The sequence below is a fragment of the Pelophylax lessonae genome, assembly GCF_965119305.1.
Source record: "Pelophylax lessonae genome assembly, chromosome: 3".
Lineage (NCBI taxonomy): Eukaryota > Metazoa > Chordata > Amphibia > Anura > Ranidae > Pelophylax > Pelophylax lessonae.
The window spans coordinates 576,049,224-576,069,470 of record NC_138770.1 but is presented as its reverse complement, the minus strand read 5'-3'; the positions used below and the strand labels follow the sequence as shown (position 1 = coordinate 576,069,470).

Here is a 20,247-nt window from a genome sequence, read left to right as displayed (position 1 = left end):
AACGTTTGTTTCTTGGGTCATCTGTCCACGACAGCACAGGAGAGAGAGGCTCCATCTCAAGAGGCAGGAAGGACTTTAAAGGGGTGGTCCTCAACTTGGTCCTCCAGTATTTGTTTTCTCCATTTGGAGGGAATCCTCTTTTGTGAACTCTCCTGCGGTGTCCCTGGTAGGCAGTGGAGAATGCATGCTTATTTTTTTTTTGGGGGGGGGGGGGGGGGCGGGGAAGATCACCTCCTAATGTTTTTCTTTGGATTCTTTCTGAAGTTATGGTTCATCTGCATTGTCAGGTGCGGGTCCAGAGTCCATGGGGACTTAGGATCGTTTTCTGCTCTGATCCCCAGAGGATACTGCAGGCGCCCTTTGCCCGGAAGGCATGGGGTTTTTTTTCTGGGGAATGAATGGACTGTGGAGTGCATGGGAAAGAGGCTGGACTTCCGCTGTGTCATTTCAGGTTCTTGGTCCCACATGACATGCAATTTTTGGCCTAGATACTGTATATCTGACCAGCCATGTACCTGTTATATCCTCACTCGTCAAGTGGTTGTACCGAGGACAGCAATGATGCTGCGAGCATGGTAAGGGTTCTTGGAGCCGGCGGTCAGCTGTCTTGTAATAGTAATTGAAGCCACTAGATTGCTATTAAAAGCAGCAGGAATGTACCCCCCACACACACACACACACACACACACACACACACACACACACACACACACACACACACACACACACACACACACACCTTCACCACCACCTTCCGCAGCTTACTTGGGCTCTCCTGTCCCATGTCTGGTCTCCGCTATGGTAACCCAGGAGCGATGACCTAAAAGCCATTCCAGTTAACCTGGATGCCATTAGTGTCCTTTTTCAAAAAATCCGAAGCATTCAAAAACGCAGATCTTGGTGTTTTGAATGCTTTTAGGTGCAGATGAGGGATTTGGGGTCTTGTTGACCCCAGAACCCTCCATAAAGAGTACCTGTCTCATGCCTATTGCTGTCACAAGGATGATTACATTCTTTGAGAGAGCAATGAGTGATTAAAAAAAACATGGGTAGTATTTTTAGCACCGTACCTCCTCTGTAAATCTAAAGTGGTAAATGTAAAGGCTTTTAAAGCTGCTGCATGGGTGTATGCAATTTTGAAGTGTGACATGTTTGGTATCTATATACTCAATGTAACATCTTGTATATTTTAGAGGAAAAAATGGGTTATGTATTGGGGTGTTTTTTTTTTTTTTTTTTTTTTTTTTTTTTTTTTGCATTGTATTTTCATTCCAAAAAATTGTGTTTGAAAAAACTGGTGCGCAAATACCATGTGACATAAATTGCAAAACCCACCAACTTATTTTCCAGGGCCTCTGCTTTAAAAATATTTAATGTTTAGGGGTTCAAAGTAATTTTCTAGCAAAAAATAAAATGGATCGTTGCATGTAAACAAAAAGTGCCAGAAAAAGTTTGTGCACAAAATTGTCTTTGAGAATGGTGTAAGGTTTCCACCCCCTATAAATGTCAACCTGTCTAATTTTATCCCATATGATGTTTTCTAGGAAAAACCATAAATAAACCTGTCCTCCTTTCACTTCCTTCTGCTCTATTTAACTGCCAGGACAAAAGGAGTGAAATAATCACTGGAGTTCTAGCTTAGACATAGCGTATGGACCTGTATTAAAGTGTTTAGTTGGCTAAGAGCTGTAACATGGACTGAGTAAACATGCATCTCCATACCCAGAAGTTCATTTTTACTTTCATCTCCAACTGAGTGAAGGGCTAAAGAAACACTCATGCTGCTGCCAGGTGGGATTCAAGCATACCTGTTGCTTTAGCATCTACAGCCGTGGTCAAAAGTTTTGAGAATTACACCAATATTAATTTTAACTAAGTCTGCTGCCTCCGTTTTTTATTGTGAAAATGAACTTAATCCCCCCCCCCCCCCCAAAAAAAAAAACATTCCCACTGCATTTCAACCCTGCCACAAAAGGACCAGCTGACATTCAGTGATTCTCTCCTTAACACTGGTGTCAGTGTTGACAAGGGCAAGGCTGGAAATCACTCTTTAATGAGTTAGAATAACGGCCTGGAAGCCATAAAATGAAGGTGGTGTTTGAAATAATTTGTTCTTCCTCTGTTAACCATGTTTACCTGCAAGGAAACACGTGCAGTCATCATTGCTTTGCACAGCAAGGGACTCTCAGGCAAGGATATTGGTTCTACTAAGGATGCACCTTAATCATTTATGGAATCATCAAGAACTTCAAGAAGAGAGGTTCAATTGTTGTGTTGTTGTGAAGAAGGCTTCAGGGCACCCAAGAGAGTCCAGAAAGCACCAGGACTGTCTCCTACAGTTGATTCAGCTGCAGGGTTGGGGCACCACCAGTGCAGAGCTCGTTCAGGAATGGCAGCAGGCAGATGTGAGTGCATCTGCATGCAAAGTGAGGAGGTGACTTTTGGAGGATGGCCTGGTGTCAAGACGGGCAGCAAAGAAGCCACTTCTCTCCAGGAAAAACATCAGGGACAGACTTAAGTTCTGCAAAAGTCACATGCCTATTGCAGATTGGGGGTTCAGGGATTGGACTGCTGAGGACTGGGGTAAAGTCACGTTCTCGGATTCCCCTTTCAGATTGTTTGGAGCATCCAGAAAAACCTTGTCAGAAGAAAAGGTGAGCGCTACAATCCTATCCTATTTCATGCCAACAGTAAAGCATCCTGAGACCATTCCTGTGTGGGGTTGCTTCTCAGCCAAGGGAGTGGACTCACTCACAATTTTGCCTAAAAACGCAGCCATGAATAAAGTATAGTACAAAAACATCCTCAGAGAAACTTCACCCAACCATCCAAGAACAGTTTGGTGAGGAACAATGCCTTTTCCTGCATGATGGAGCACCTTTCCATAAGGCAAAAGTGATATCGAAGTGGCTTGGGGAACAAAACATCAACATTTTTGGGTCTGTGAACTTCCCAGATCTTAATCCCATTGAGAACTTGTGGTCAATCCCCAAGAGGCGGATTACAAAAAAAAGAAATCACAAATTCTGACAAACTCCAAGCATTGATTATGAAAAAATGGGCTGCTATCAGTCAGGATGTGGCCCAGAAGTTGATTGACAGCATGCCAGGGTGAACTGCAGAGGTCTTGACTCTTTGCAAAAACTAAAAAAAAAAATTGACTCTGCAAAAACTTAATGTAATTGTCAAAAGCCTTTGACGCTTATGAAATGCTTGTAATTCTATTTCAGTATACCATAGTAACATCTGACAAAAAGATCTAAAACAACTTAAACAGCATACTTTGTGAATAATTTGTGAAAATGTAATATCTGTGATGTGTCATTCTCAACTTTTGGCCAGGGCTGTACAGTATAGGAACTTTAAGCTTGCTGCTTCACATTCTAATTGTGTGTTTTGCAATTTTATTCTTAGACCGCTATGATCACATTTGTAAATTTGTGACCATGTGTGCCATGTTTTGTTTTTTTTAGGTGGTGTCTCAGTATTCCAGCTTGCTTGCGCCGATGAGTGTGGATGCTGTGATGAAGGTGATCGATCCATTGACTGCAACTGGCGTTGATCTTCAGGACATTAAAATTGTCAAGAAACTAGGGTAAAAAATGGATAGTGTTTGGTAACCGTTGACGTGATTTAATCCTGGCAGCTCTCAAAATGGAGATTGGTTGAAAGATGTCCAGCATCTTAGATAGCTGTCGGCTCATCCTACCAATTTTGAACAGTTAGGTGAAAATCAATGCCTAAAGGCAGCCCCAGACCTTATCAGTGTGATCTGAGGAATATGGGCTGGATTTGTATTGATCTTTTATTTGATTGTCCTTTTACATCAGAATGAAAATATTCTGAAATGATTTGTTGCTATGGTGTACTGTGTTTTTTTTTTTTTTTTTTTTTTCTTGTTTCTTTCTTTCCTTTCCCCTGACAGGAAGTTGAGAGGATACGTGTTTTGCCCTGTTTTAACCAATCCCACTGTCCCCCTCCACAGATGGACCTTTCAATGTCTATGGAGTCCGCTTGACATTCAGTGTAAAAGCTCTATGGGGCAGCGGAGACACCTCCGCTGCCATCCGTATCCGATCCTGTCCGTGAAATCTGGACGGATGGAAACCCTATTTTTCCATCCGTTCAGGTATCGGGTCGGATGAGAGCGGACAGGCGGTCCGCTCTCATCCGATCCCCCATAGAGGGCAGCGGGGGCTGAGACACCCCCCCTCTCCGCTCTGCAAGCAGAGACGGAGCTGTCATCCTACGGAGGCGGACCGCGTGAAAGAGGCCTAAATAACCGTTAACAGGCAGGAGGAGGATCAACGGAACTTCTTTTTAAGTGAATTTCTGCTTTACGTAGCAAGTTCCAACTCTGTTGGCAAAATACTTTCGGAATACTAAGACTCGCAAACCACCACCTCTCCTGTATATTAATACATTTTTGTTTCTTAGGGGAACCATTGATGACTGTGAACTGATTGAAGGACTTGTGCTAACACAGAAGATAGCAAACACCGGAGTATCACGCGTAGAGAAAGCAAAGATTGGCCTGATCCAATTTTGCCTGTCTGCTCCAAAAACAGATGTAAGTGTCTGGCATGTTATTTTTATATATATTATAATATAATTTTTTTATTTTTTTCATGCTGTAGGGTGTTACAAATGATAAAATAATAATAGTTTGATTGTAATCTTTCTTTTCTTATTCTCTGTACGGGGGGGTTTATCAGACAAGCTTGCATTTGGTGATAGACAAATTGAAACTTCAGTAGTGAGTCAGTCCAGTTTAGAAGCCAAGAGGCATTTTAACAGTCAATAGGGAGAGCTCTGAATTTTTGACATTGGCTGTAATTTATTTGTAAACCTGGCTGCTAAAATTTGAATATCATGGATTTATGTTGATATGTTAATGCTGGTGACAAATCTCCAGTGTCAGGATCACAAAGAGACTGCCTGCCAATGTCTATGGACTTGCTCCCTCCCTAGCAGAGCAGCTAGATGTCGCTAGCCACTGAGAGTGGGCAGTGTTGGATCCCTTGAGGGAGCAGTTTCATGAAGATAAGTGAAAGGCTCTTCCACTTTGCATTGCGTCACTAGTGGCAGTCACCCATGTTGCATCAGCCTTCAACAAGAGCCCATTTAGCTTCATTAAAGGTAACTGCCCTTTTGTTTTGGACCACTGCTTTAAACTGTGGTGCATGCACAAGATGTGGCAGGATTTAAGGTGCATGATATTTTTAATTAGGCACTTGGCTTTTTGGGAATGTCTGTCTTTTTTTTTTTTTTTTTTTTTTTTTTTTTTACACATGGGCAATTATGGGGCTTATGCAGTAAACTATTTTACAATATTCAGTTTCACAATGTAAACTATATGAAGGGAAAGGTAAAGAGAATTCCCATTACCTTATGACATATGAACAGGAAAGGTATTTGTGTGCATGTTTACCCGACTTTGATTTCCCTGTGTTCTTAACATGTAGTATTTGAATTGTAAGCCCTAAATCTTATTTCAGATGGACAATCAAATTGTGGTGTCAGACTATGCACAGATGGACAGAGTGTTGCGTGAGGAGAGAAACTACATCCTTAATCTTGTGAAACAAATAAAGAAAGCTGGATGCAATGTGCTTCTTATACAGAAGTCAATTTTAAGGTATAACAAACCATATCCCTTCTAACCAGTGACTTGTGTATACCGGTTATATAACACTTATTTGTCTGTGAATCGGTCATTTGCCATCCACCTGTGGAAGTAAATTTAGTTATGCAGTGTGGTGTGTGTGTGAGATTTATATAGATTTATACACAGTGGCTTGCAAAAGTATTCACCATAATTTTTCTCTCAACAAAAGTGGAGTTATGCTTTAAGTCTGACCACAATTTTTCCATTGGATTAGGTCTGGGCCTTGATTAGGCCATTCCAACACATTTACATGTTTCCCCTTAAACTACTCAAGTGTTGCTTTAGCAGTGTGTTTGGGGTCATTGTCCTGTTGGAAGGTGAACCTCCGTCCTAGCCTCAAATCATGCACAGAGTGGTACAGGTTTTGCTCAAGAATATCCCTGTATTTGGCACCATCCATCTTTCCCTTTTTATTTTTATATATATATATATATATATATATATATATATATATATATATATATATATTATAACCAGTTTCCCAGTCCCAGCTGCTGATAAACCTCCCCACAGCATTAAGCTGCCACCACAATGTTTCACTGTGGGGATGGTGTTCTATGGGTGATGTCATGTGTTGGGTTTGTGCCAGACATAGCGTTTACTTTGCTGGCCGAAAAGTTCAATTTAAGTCTCATCAGACCAGAGCCGAAACCGAAAATGCAGGATGCCATTGGCCGAAAACTGAAACCGAAAATGACTTTTTCCCCCAAATAATTTTAAAATAGATAGAACAGAGGCATACACCAAAAAACAGGCAGCGACGTACACCCTGCCGCTACACGCTGCCACCCTGTCACAGTATATGTACTGTGACGGGTTGGCAATAGGTTAATTTAATTACCAATGGTATTTGTATTATGCAGCATTAGGGGGTTAATGTATTGTCACTGCTGCATTAGTGACCGACCAGTGGCAGTTAATTAACCCCTTTGTGCTGCATTAGTGCAACCAGTATCAGTGTTAATTAACACTGGTTGCACTGATACTGGTTGCACTAATGCAGCACAAAGGGGTTAATTAACTGCCACTGGTCGTTAACTAATGCAGCAGTGACAATACATTAACCCCCTCATGCTGCATTATTAATACACATACCAATGGTATGCTGCCTCAGCTATCACCCCCCCTCCCCCCCCCCTGCATCAGCCTCAGCGTCCCTCTCCTACTCACTCAGCTCCTCCGGTCACGGTGTCCATTATTCAAAAGTCCTGCCTCTGGCTGGCCTCCCGGTGATGTCACTACTACTACGATCTGTCCATGAATGAACTGACACACCGGGGGGGGGGGGCGAGCGGCCGCTAATATCTGTCACTATGTGAGCCCTTCACTTCAATTCCCTGACAGTCCAGGCGGGAGGGCGGGGCGAGCGGCCGCTAATAGATAGAACTATGTGATCCTTCCCTGTCAGCTCAGCGGCACTGTGACTGTGTGTGAATGAGATCTGACCTGACACGGGGCGGGGGGAGCGGCCGCTAATAGCTGTAACTATGAGCGCTTCACTTCCTTGTCAGGCATGTATCTCCGCTGACAAGGAAGTGAAGGGCTCACATAGTTACAGCTATTAGCGGCGGCTCCCCCCGCCCTGTGTCCAATCAGATCTCATTCACACACAGTCCCGCTGAGCTGACAGGGAAGGATCACATAGTTCTATCTATTAGCGGCCGCTCGCCCCGCCCTCCCGCCTGGTATGTCCCTTCATTAATGCACAGATCGTAGTAGGGACGTCATTGAGAGGCGGGCGGCCGGCCAGAGGCGGGACTTTTAAAACCTGCCCTGCCCTGCGCTGCGCCCTCCTCCTTCCTCACGGAGGCCATATTAATTTCGGCACTGTTAACCCATTACCGGCCGAAAATGAGCCTCATCCCTATTTATAACCTAACCCTGACTTGTACTTCTCAACATCATTATCCCTTACTTATTTGGAGAGTTCCTTTGTTTTCATTGGAGTGTTTGGCTAGTGGTGCCTCTGATCCATCTCCTAAAATTCAGATTAACAAAACATTGAACTTAAGGTTGTAATGTAACAAACAGGTAAAAAGTTAAGGGTGTAAATACTTTTGCAAGGCTGTGTGTGCGTGTGTATGTATACTTTTTTTTTTTCTAACTGCTTTAGCTAAGTTATAGGCTGCTTTACAAAAAACTTTATATGTAGATATGCTGAATGCAGCCATTCAAATCATTCTTTTGCCGTTGTTTCCATGTACTATTAGACAAACATTTCCTCTTATGGGCTGTATCTGTGCTCTAAACAAGCTCCACTCTCTACCCTAACACAAGGAATGAATGCCTTATTTTGGAATTTTTTTTTTTTTTTTTTGATAGAAGTAAGATATTTAAACCCCTTAAATTTTTAAGAAGGCTTTTTTTGTGATTGACACATACAGACTAACCAATTCCTAGTATGCAGTGGAATAGCTAAGGACTCAACACGCTAGTGACTGCTAAAAGTCAATAAGCTATGTGTAAAATATTTATTTTTAATTCATTGACGGACACCGCTCCTGATCTTCTTAACCATTGAGTTATACTGCCCCCCTACAGGAGTAGGACACTAGGCAGAAAAGGAATTTTATTACGCCTATGGGAAGTCCGAGGAGGTATACTCCCCTTCCCCCCCCCTCACTGTTATAGGTACTGTTGGTTTTTTTTTTTTTTTTTTTTTTTTTTTTTTTTTTCTGCCCAGTCAGGATTAAGGACCTAGTTCTTGCTGGGATCTCTGGTCCTGGCAACTTTTTCCCTTTTTAGATAGATGTTTTTCCAGTAAGATCTACAATCAAATGCCAGACTACAGCAGGTGGCCTTCTTGGTTGATTTCACTCTGCGCGCAGGGTGTCGGCACTGGCGGCATTGTCCTGTCGTTCTCCCTATATGTTGGTTCATGGAGACAAGTGGTACTTTGTCCGGATCCGTCCATCCCTCCGAAAGTGGTTTCTAGTGTTCACTTGAACGAAGACATTGTATTACCATCTTGTGTCCTAAGCCCTCACATCCTAAAGAATGTTCATTGCATACTCTGGATAGAGTTCGGGCACTCAAGGTGTACTTGGCGATTACTGAGTCTTTTACGTAAGTCAGGCTCGCTCTCTGTACTTGCGGAGGGTCCATGAACAGGACTGCCTGCGTCTGCTGCGACTATTTCCAGATGGATCGGACAGACGGTGTTGCAGGCAAATTTTATAAGCTGGATGTGCTGCCATCTGCAGATGCCTCTTTTGGCTGCAAAGTTTTGCTGACTGCTCTCTGGAGGGCTTTTGGCCTTCCTTGAGGGTGTTTACGGTTTGTTTCAGATGTTCCTCATCTTTTGTTCTGCTGAGTCCTATATTGCCTGGTTGGCTATGTTTTTAGCCTTGGGAACTTGTTCTTTTCTGCTGTTCCCACCCCTCAATTTATGGCACTGCTTTGGGACGTCCTTACTGATATGGATCAGAGAACTGCGTCCGTCAATGAACGATAAAGAAAACTGGATTTTTGACTTGCCGTAAAATCCTTTTCTCTCAAGTTCTTCGACGGACGCAGTACCTGCCCCTCTATTTTGAGTTGGGTTGGTGTTACTTTCTGACACTGCTTTGGTACAAAACTGACATCCTATGCAGGAAGAGAGAGGGTGTATCCTCCGGGACTGCCAATAGGTGGTGTAGCCAGAACTTTTCTTCTGCCTAGTGTCCTTCTCCTGTAGGGGACAGTATAACCCTACTGATATGGATCAGAGTGTCCGTCAATGAACTTAAGAGAGAAGGATTTTACGGGAAGTCAAAAATCCAGTTTTTTGATCAATTTTGTTCCTATTGTGTATATATCCCATTCCCTTGTAATAGGAATAGGCATGACAGAACCTCCTTGTAATGCGAGATATGGGGTCAAAAAGACCTCAGATCTCACATCTACACTAAAAAAGAAAAAATAAAGTGTTTTTTTTTTTTTTTTTTTTTATGATGAAAAAAATTGGCTCTTTAAGGCCATTGCTAGGAAGCGATGTATGACGTTGCTCTGGTCCTCCTAGTCCTTCTTGCACTCACTCGGCTTCCTGCCTGAGAGGAGAGCGGACCGGATCGTTTTCCCCGCTACCGGCGGCTCTGGTGGGGGGGGCACCTACCCCGCCGCTCATAAAGGTAATCTCACTGTGAATCCGCCGCTGGGACCACCCTTATGTTAAAGCGGACCACCCGCAGTTTAAAAAAAATACCGGGGTTAGCTGCCATAACCCCTATTTAACCTCAAAGTACCAACGGAAATACAGTGTGCGGTCTGTAAGTGGTTTAAAAAAGAATGTTTAGTCATGACAATAAAAAGAAAATGTCTACATAACCACAATACTTTCCTTTTTAATATATTTATTACAAATTACACTCTGCTTAATTCTGTTTCGGGTAAATGTCCCTGTTTGCTTGGATTAAAATGAATGATGTTTGTGGTTTTCTGCTTGCTATTAATAGGGATGCCCTTAGTGATCTCGCCTTACACTTCTTGAATAAAATGAAGATTATGGTGGTTAAGGACATTGAGAGAGAAGACATTGAATTCATATGCAAGGTGAGACCACATCACTAAACATGGAAGTGTTTCCCTTGCACAAAGAATAAGGAAAATGCATATTGTTGCAGAGAGCAGTCTTACCTGTTTTGTGTCATTTTTGTATTGCTGTTGGTTTTCCTGTGTTCAAAGAGCAGCATTTCAAATATTTAATACATTTTTTTTATGCTAATATTTAAATTTGGTGTTTTTACATGTTGCTCCATTTTTTTTTTTTTTTTTTTTTTTTTTGGTGCAAGTCAGAAATGTCTAATTTGTTAATGTTTTGCAACCCAATTTGTTTCTCTTTTATATTTCTCCAGACAGTTGGAACTAAGCCAATTGCACACATTGATCAGTTTACTGCAGACATGTTGGCATCTGCAGAAATGGCTGAAGAAGTTAGCCTCAATGGGACTGGAAAAGTAGTAAAGGTAAGTATTATTCCCCCCCCCCCCCCTTGTTCATTGGAGGGATCCGTAGACTTTTTTGGTGTTTGTGTATATGCTCTACATAAATGGTTGAATACCAAACCTACCTACAGACTTTACAAGAGAGGTTTTCTGATGAGGTCCATTGTTGATTCTTGTTATAATTGTTTTTTGTCCCGGCTTCTTTTTCTGTAGATAACAGGTTGTGCCAATCCTGGAAAAACAGTTACAATCGTTGTTCGTGGGTCCAACAAACTGGTTATTGAAGAAGCTGAACGATCTATTCATGATGCACTTTGTGTTATCCGCTGCTTAGTTAAAAAAAGGTATTTGTGTAGTTTTTATCACACATTTTTTAGGGACCATGCAATGTGACTACCACCATCGTATTCACCTCCCCCCAATGTGGATGTATGCAGAGAACAGGGACACATGACTGGCACGAGAAGCTCAGAGCTGTGTTTGTGAGCTGACTTGAGTTTGACAGCCTGGCACCACCTTGTCTATGCTGTTTGAGGGGCAGGGTATTGGCACTCAATGAGGAAATTACTGGATCTCTGAGGGCGGACTAGACTAGAGCAGTGTGTTCAGTGGTTGTGCCCCAGTGAGTTTTTGTTAAAAGATGAATACTTCAAATTTGGGTTGCTGTAAGAATAGACATTGGTGCTTGTTTATATTGGAGAGAATGTAGAAGAGTATCATAAGGTTATCTTCTTCTTTATAGAGCTCTGATTGCAGGAGGAGGTGCTCCCGAAATTGAATTATCCCTGCATCTAAATGAATATGCTCGAACACTCAGTGGCATGGAGTCTTACTGTATCCGAGCCTTTGCAGATGCTTTGGAGGTTATTCCATTCACACTTGCAGAAAATGCAGGTCTTAACCCAATATCAACTGTGACCGAGCTGAGGAACAGACATGCGCAGGGAGAGAAGACGGCTGGCATCAATGTGCGGAAGGTAATTCTATTTGTTTGGTTGCTACTATATCACCTTGCAAGTAGGAGTATCTTGTTAAATGGCTGTTCTGGTTACAGGGAGGAATATCAAACATTTTGGAAGAGTTGGTTGTTCAACCACTGTTGGTGTCCATCAGTTCATTGACCCTGGCTACAGAAACTGTTCGTAGTATCCTGAAGATTGATGATGTGGTCAGTATTCAAATTGTCTTTTTCTGTATTTAAATGCATACAGCCTTGTGTTTTCTATTTAAAGTGGACCTATCCCTTTCTGTAAGACTCACTGTCCTAATAGCAGGTACCACAAGGTATCTGTTTTTGACCTTTGCTGCCCTATATGAGATTACTTTGACTTTGCTATGGAAGCCTTGACATGCCAGCCCACCAGCTCCCTGTCCAGTGAGAGTTCCCCCTATTGGCTAGCAAAGTACTGTGATTGGGCAAATGAAGTCTCCATAGCAAAGTGTAAATGATCTTAGAGTAGAGTCGGAGGGGATTTTCCTAAGTGTGGGGGGGTAATAGCAGGGACCTTGTAGTTTCTAATGTTATGCTGGTGTTTTTAGCCCTGGTTCACACTGATGCGATGCGGATAATGCACAAGATTTTCTGTTTCCCCCACATCACGTCACACTCCATAGCAATCGTACAGCGTCTATGCGATCTGCTGCAAGAGTCCATGTTAGATTGGCCCCTCCGAAACGGATCGCAAAACGGTGCGATTGCCAGAGTCACCCATGCGATGGGTTTCTGGTGCGGGGGAAAAAAAGAGTTCTGCACAGTTTTGGTGCGAATGCAATGCAGTTTGAGCAATGCAAAATGTTCCAATGAGAATCTCAGTTTTCTGCATGCACCAGTGTGAACCTAGGCTCAGTTTTTTTGCACATCCAAATTGGGCTTGTGCTACTGAGAATCGGCGTTTCTCTTCAACTGGGCTAGCGTGCTGTACAAATCGGTGACAGACGCCATAGCTTTTTGCATGTAACCAATAGGGATGCACGGAATGTTCGGCGGCCGAACATTATTCGGCCGAAAATAGAAAAAATAGCACTTTCGGTGTTCGGCCGAATAAGTCAAAAGGCCGAATAATTGTGCCGAACAATCGGGCTGAACGATAGTCGATATGATATCGACTATCGTTCTGTGGCCGTAGGCGATATTCATATCGCCGAGGTCACGATATTTACATAGGCAGGGGGAAGGGACTCGGAGGAGGACAGGAGGACTCGCAGACTTCCGTGTTAGGCAGGGGAAGCCGGGACACTTCAGCGGTGAGCATACATACATTACTCACTCGTGCACTGCAGCCCGCCCCACACATTCAGTGAGTCTTACTCTCCTCCCTAGTTTTTTCAATGGCACATTCAGGGAGCCAATCACGCCGTGATTAGCTGCACAGCGAACCAATCACGCGTGCCTGCACACCTGATTGGTTGGTTCCGCTGTGCCGCTACTCACGGCGTGATTGGCTTCCTGAATGTGCTATTGAAAAAACTAGGGAGGAGAGTAAGACTCACTGAATGTGTGGGGCGGGCTGCAGTGCACGAGTGAGTAATGTATGTATGCGGCTGTGCTCCTTTCCAGGCTCCTACTACCACCACTATGAGAGACTGTCTGTCACTGTATAATCTGATCGAGTCCACACTGACTGACTGTCACTGAGTAATTGATGTTACCACATTAACCCTGACCTGCCCAGTGCCCTGTATCTGCAATTAAAATTTACAAGGCTGCCTGCATGCTTCCTGATTTCCATTCCCAGCATCCTTCCCGATCCCTACAGTGTCACTAACATTAACCCTATGGTACAAGGCTGCAGTGTGCACTGAATCCCATTCCTTACAGTAACATTTAGGGAGAGAGAGAGACATGAGAGGACAAGAGAGAGAGAGAGACATGAGAGGACAAGAGAGAGCGAGAGAGACATGAGAGGACAAGAGAGAGAGAGAGAGAGACACGAGAGGACAAGAGAGAGGACAAAAAATAGGCAAAATAAATGGAAAAAATGCGAAACACCGCGTTCGGTATTCGGCCTTCGGCCAAACATTTCATTATTATTCGGCTTCGGCCAAGAATTTCATTTCGGTGCATCCCTAGTAACCAAACATGCAAGTGGCTGCATTGATTATGGACAGGTAAGCTATCCTGGAAACAGCACCTATCCTGCATCTAGGGCTGCTTGCTTGTCCCTCATCACATGTAGTAACCTCTTGGATGTGTGGTTACATGCAGACAGCATTGCGGAGCCTGTCACTGATTTGTACTGTCTGTTGGCCATGATTGATTGTACGCCCCTGTGCATACCCTTTGCAGAGAAACCCTGATTCTCATGCTGGCCATATACGTGCACTTTCAGAAAATGCAGTAAAACGCACAATCTAATAGTCTGGGGAACTGCAGCTAAAAACATGGGAAAAATCATGAATATACTCACACTGCGGCCCAACCCCATTACTTTTACATTACTTTTAACTTTACAAAGGATTTCCACATATTTAAGGGCTTTTCTTACTGATCCTAAAGCCAAACTCTTAAAAACTTGGAAACTATCCTTTGCAGTGGGGAAGTACCTGCACTGCAAGGATTAATTGCACAATTATTCTAGGACCGTTTTTAAATTAACGGATCCTCCACTCTCCCTTGGGAAGGTATTTACTAATATTGGTACACAAAGAATCTGGTGCAGCTGTGCATGGTAGCCAATCTGCTTCTAGCTTCAGCTTGTTCAATTAAAGTGTAACTAAAGGCAAAACCTTTTTTTTTTTCTTTCGTTCATTGACAGACACCGCTCCATATCTTCTTTGACCCTTGGGTTAGGACACTAGGCGGAAAAAATTGACAATGCCTTTAGGGCAGTCCCAGGGGGTATACTCCCACTTCATGCTATAGGACTTCAGTTTTTTTTTTTTTTGCCTAGTCAGGCGTAAGGACCTAGCTCCCTGCTGGCAATTTTTCCTTTTTAAATTAAACTATTTTTCCTTTTTGTTTTCTTTCTACAATCAAGTCCATTCCAGTGAGAATTACAATCAACTGCCGGACTGGTGATGCACTGGATATTTTAGATCCTTACGGTCTCCCCAGTTTGCCCAGCGAGCGCGTGCAGACCTCAGCTTCGTGCTAGGTTGGCTGCGACATAGCCCCACTGGACAGGGGCTGGCCTGCAAGTGAAACACCTCGCGAGGACGCACACGACCTGTTAGCTGCCTGAGTCGCAGCACCTCACACTAAGATGGGGAGGTGATCTGCCCGGAGTGGTACCCGCTGGTCCCAAGGTGTGGTGGGTAGTGTCCCCCCTCCCCTCTGGAAGTTTTAGGCCTCCCTTTCTGGGTTTAAGTACCTGAAGGGTCCCAGGAGTTGCGCACCTGCCTCGTGGTGCCACCATTTTCCCGTGGCTGAACTGCATGGGAGCTCGGGGGCCATGTTTGTGTAGTCCAGGGACCATGTTTTAGTGGTTTACCATTTAAATCAATGCAGTGGCCATTTTCTTGTAGCCAAATGGAGCAGTGCTTGGCGGTGAGCCTCTAGTGGTGGTACATCCATTTCTCCTTCCTTTCTGATCGGCAGGCTGCTTGGCACTCTGTTCCTCCTAAGGCAGTGGTGGTGAGTTCTGGGGCTGTGCATACTCCCTCTTCTGCTATAGAAGCGCTGCTTGGTGTGCTGAGACCTCTGGTGCCATCAGTGCAGAAGTGAGAGATCTTACAGCATTTTTTACAACTTGTTTTTGTACAGCTATTGCTGGTGGTCTCCAGGTTACTGTGGAGTCCCTAGAGCACGTATCACCACCTGACCCACTCTCAGAAGCTGGGGGACCCTCTGGGTCTCAGTCTGCCCTGTCGGCCATGACGGCGTTTCTGTAGTCCTTGTGGTGTCCAAAGTGGATATGGCTTTTCAAAAAAGATCTAGCAAAAAGCGCCCAGCCGCCTTTACCTGCATCCCCAGATTCTCAGGCTGATTTGGCTGCTGTGGATGCGAGTCGCCCCTCGGGGTCTGCGTTCACGCACCTCAAGTGCTCTGACATGATTCCTCTTCCACTACGTCTGCGCAAGAAAAGGCACTGGTGGAGGCATTGATTGTATCAGTGCGGGAAACCTTAAAAATGGAAGACCCAGCTAATGCTGAATCGGCTGTGCCGGTGCAATTTGGTACCCGCAGACCATCCAAGGTGACGAAGGTGTTCCCCTTTCCTGCCTATTTTGACAAGATTGTCGCTAGTCAGTGGCTAGTCAGTTCCCCAAAACACATGGTTGGGATACCCAAGCGTTTTCGCTAGGAGGTATCCTTTTGATGAGTCCCTCCTAAAGAAATTGACAGTTCCAACGCTGGTCAATTCTCAGGTTTCCAGGTTAAATAAAGTCACATTGCTACCGGTGGAGGATGCTCTGTCTTTTTTAAAGACCCTGTAGACAGGAAGGTGGAATCTCTGGTTCTCTACCTTTTTTTTTTTTACAATGGCAGGTTTAATTTTGAGGCTGGGGTTTGCCATAACCTTGGTCTCCCAGATCTTGACGGAATGGGCAAAGCTTCTTCGCCAGTATTTGGAAGGGGGTCAGCATCCCCTGAGCTGATGGATCAGTTGATACAGGGGTTCCAGTATATCTGTGATGCCTCTCTGGATGCGGCCCCTTTGGCCTGCAAGGCGTCCATGACATCGGTGACTCTTCGTCGCATGATTTGGCTGAAATGCTGGTCTGCGGACAAGGTCTCCAAAAAGGTGCTGACTGATCTCCCCTTTTGTGGGGGACCGCTTGTTCGGAGTTCCAATGGGAGGTAAGAGCACCCTGCTTCTGTAGGTTACTAAAAGCAGAGAGCCTCACCGCAAATGTGGGCCTGTCTTCTCGGCCCACAAGCGGCACTTTCACCCCACGGGGTTGTAGGACAAGGATTCTAAAACCTCCTGTACATTCTTAGGAGGTTCCAAGAGATCCTGGGTTGATCAAAAGCAGGTTCCGCTGGCCCCGCAGACAAGTCCTCCTCTGCCTGAAGGGGCGCCCTCACCCGTACATAGGGTGGGGGGACATCTTCGCTTCTTTCCGGACCCGTGGACCTCCTTCATTCAAGACCAATGGGTCCATGAGTTGATCCAGTCGGATTGCAAGATCGCATTTCGGTCCTTGCCTCCTGCAAGGTTCTTTCCTTCCAACCTGCGCCTGTCTCCTGATCGGCTACAAGGCCTTCTCGAGTGGTTCAGGATTTGCTTTCACTAGGAGTCATTGTACAAGTTCCAGAGTCAGAACGTTTTCAGGGATTTTATTCAAACCTATTTACTGTTCCCAGTTTAAACCTATTTACTGTTCCAATCTTGGACCTCAAGGTCCTGAACCACTTTGTGCAGGTTAAGAAATTCAGAATGGAGTCCATTCGCACGGTAGTAGCATCCCTTCATCAAGGACGCTTACCTTATTATCCCAATACATGTCAGGCACAATCAATTTTCCTTGCTTTGCCGTAGGTGAGGAAAACTATCAATTCGTGGGGTTGCCCTTTAGTCTCGCCTCAGCTCCTCGGGTGTTCACAAAAGTTTTTGCCCCGGTGTTAGCCTTGCTTAGGCAGAGGGGGATTGCGGTACTGGGGTCTGTCCTACAGAACGATTTGGACATCACTGTGTGAACTCTGCAAGAGTTCGGCTGGACCCTGAATTTTCAAAAATCAGCTCTGACTCCATCCAACAGATTGAACTACCTATGATTGACTCTGGATTCAGCCCTGGCTCGGGTGTTTCCTCCAGAAACAAAACTGCTGAAGTTGCAGCATGCGATTTGGCTCCTGTTATCCAACCGCCAGTCATCTCTCAGGACTTGCATGCAAGTGCTGGGTTTGATGGTCTCCACCTTTTTGAGGCGGTTCCGTTTGCTCCGTTTCATACCAGACCTCTGCGAAAGGAGATTGTGGCCAAATGGGACAAGAATCCTTGGTCCCTGGACAATCTGGTCCTGTTGGGCAGGAGTACGAGGGGATCCTTGCTATGGTGGTTCTGTTCCCTGGCACTCCGGCAGGGAAAGTCCTTTCTTCCTCTGTACTGGGGTTGTTTCCACGAACTCCAGCCTGTCCAGGTGGGGAGGTGTCTTGGGCAAGGAATCGGCCCAGGGAGTTTGACCTCATTCCTTTTCGGTGTCACGTCTGCTGGAGTCTCTACAAAGAGGTGTAGATAAGCGTTTGGCCCTGGGCACCATCAAGGGTCAGATTTCAGCTTTGGCAATTTTTTTCAAACTCGTGAACTACCTCTGCTTACTGTGTCCCAGAAGGTGGCTTTCTTGGTAGCTATTACTTCTGCAGGCAGGGTCTCAGAACTGGCTGCGTCACCTTACCTGATGGATCACAGGGACAAAGTGGTACTACATCCCTGTCAGTCATTCCTTCCTAAGGTTGTCTCAGGGTTCCACTTAAATAATGACCTTGTGTTGCCTTCATTATGTCCGAAGCTGAAACATCCAAAAGAAATTGCCTTGCATTCCCTAGATGTGGTTCGGCCCATCAGGGTGTACTTGGCAGCGACTGAGTTGATTTGCAAATCAGATTCCTTGTTTGTCCTTACAGATGGTTCTCGGAAGGGGCAGGCTGCATCTGCTGCAACCATTTCCAGATGGATCAGGCAGACCATGGTGCAGGCCTATTCTATCAAGGGTCAGGTTCCTTCTTTTCCTTGTTGAGGTGCATTCTACAAGGGCTCTTAGTGCCTTCCGGGTCTTCCATCTGGCGTCAGTGGTACAGGTTTGCAAGGTGGCCACCTGTTTTGTCTGTACACACATTCACAAAATTTTAAAAGGTGGCTGTACTAGCATCTGTGGATGCTGCGTTCGGCTGCAAAGTTTTGCAGACTGCTGTTGCGGAGGCTCCTGCCTCTTGAGGGTGTATTTTTCCTGCTAGGTGAGCTCCAGTTGTTCCTGGTTGGGTAAGTTTAGCCCTTTTGTGAAATATGTTTATTGCTGTGTTTTTCCCACCCCTTATGTTGATACTTCTTTGGGACGTTCCAAGTTCAAAGAAGATATAGCGCTGTGACCGTCAATGAACGAAACAGAAAACTGGATTTTTGTCTTACCGTAAAATCCTTTTCTCTGATGTTCATTGATGGACACAGCACCCACCCCTCTGAGTTGGGTTATGTATTCTTCTGACACTGTTTGTTACAAAACTAAAGTCCTTTAGCAGGAAGTGGGGGGGGGAATACCCCCTGGGACTGCCCTGTAGGCGTAGTCAATTCTTTCCGCCTAGTGTCCTAGTCCTAAGGAGAGCAGCATAATCCAAGGGTCAAAGAAGATATGGAGCTGTGTCCGTGAATGAACATCAGAGAAATGGATTTTCCGCTAAGGAAAAAATCCAGTTTTTTTTTTTTTTTCTTTAATCTTCGGACCTTTGTTTGGGGAGCTGGGACATTTTTACCTTCAGATGTGTACTTAAGATATGCTGTGAATGCTTTTTCAAGAGTACCTTTATAAATCACCTGACTTGTGTGGTTACCTGTGATGTTTTATGCTCTGTTCACACCTATACAGTTTGCGATTGATCCGTTCTACAGTGCATTTTGTATTTTTGTGCTCATGTTTTTTTCATGGGTTTAACAAGGGAGCTTCGAGATTTTATATTTTAATAAAGGACTTGTCAAAAACCCCTGTAGTGTCTTAAACGAAAAAAAAAAACACAGCAGAACGCAACATTTTTGGTGCGGGTCTATTGAAGTTTATTACACACACAACGTAATCTGCTGCAAGAAAAAAGTCCCTGGCCCTTTCCAAAAATTTACCAGCTTAAAAACGCATAGATGTGAACGTGTACCATAAGAAACCATGTGAATGGACTGTAGTGCGTTTCTGCAAACTGCACAGGTGTGAACCGAATCTTAATCCTCCAGCGCTGTTGATGCTGTCAGGGGCAGAAAGATCTCTGGTCTGTGGCTGGAAGATTCCCCCATCTGAGCTTACAGATCCGGTCGCTTTCTCTTGAGTATGAGTATTCTAATCCTAAAAATATGCTCAGTCTGACAGGATCTACTCACAGGCTGTGCAGTTCAGACCACACATTCTTCTAGAAAATGTTCTCTTTTTATATTAAAACATGTACTTTTTTCCTAGAGTTGCTGGAGTTTTGCATATGACTTGTACACACATTGATTAGTCACTTTTCCTTTATCTAGGTCAACACTCGATAGATTTCTTGCTTGCAATCATGAAGTCTGGATGCTATGGCTTACTATGGACGTCAACGCTGGCTATAAACCTGTGTCGGCACTTAATTTAATAAAATTGTTATATGAACGTGGAACTTTTGTGTTTGCGTTTTTTTTTTTTTTTTTTTTTTTGTTTTTCTTGTCATTGACCATGAGAATTTTTTCTCCTCGTTTTTATGCTGTTGTAACAACTTTTTGTACTTGGTGAACAATTGCGACCTCAACAAGTTTAAACAGATAATGAATGACTGGGAATAGAGCCGTATTTGCAGATCATGTGACCCCAATGGTAACCTCTCTGTAGTGCCTGACATTTCTGCAATTTATACTGACAAAGTATGTCTAAATTAAAGTGGTTGTAAAGGCAGAAGGTTTTTTTATCTTAATGCATTCATTATGCAGTGTCTGGATACACTGAGCTGTAGCTCAGCTCGGGTCCCCCTGTAACAAGCTGCTTGTTGTGGGTGCACTTAAAAGGAGGGAGGGGCCAGGAGCACCAAAGAGGGACCCGGGAAGAGGAGGA

General features: G+C 44.3%; 1 protein-coding gene across 1 annotated transcript in view; it reads left to right on the top strand.

Moving 5' to 3' along the window:
• The window catches only part of CCT4 (chaperonin containing TCP1 subunit 4), a 30,744-nt gene extending 10,925 nt beyond the window's left edge, over nucleotides 1–19,819 (top strand). Inside the window, exons 6-14 of the mRNA XM_082251801.1 lie at nucleotides 3,474–3,595; nucleotides 4,438–4,570; nucleotides 5,499–5,638; nucleotides 10,102–10,198; nucleotides 10,501–10,611; nucleotides 10,804–10,934; nucleotides 11,333–11,567; nucleotides 11,645–11,758; nucleotides 19,692–19,819. Of these exons, the coding sequence (XP_082107927.1) occupies nucleotides 3,474–3,595; nucleotides 4,438–4,570; nucleotides 5,499–5,638; nucleotides 10,102–10,198; nucleotides 10,501–10,611; nucleotides 10,804–10,934; nucleotides 11,333–11,567; nucleotides 11,645–11,758; nucleotides 19,692–19,706 (1,098 nt within the window). The 3' untranslated portion in view covers nucleotides 19,707–19,819. The remainder of the gene's footprint in view (nucleotides 1–3,473; nucleotides 3,596–4,437; nucleotides 4,571–5,498; nucleotides 5,639–10,101; nucleotides 10,199–10,500; nucleotides 10,612–10,803; nucleotides 10,935–11,332; nucleotides 11,568–11,644; nucleotides 11,759–19,691) is intronic.
• The last annotated feature ends 428 nt before the right edge of the window (nucleotides 19,820–20,247 follow it).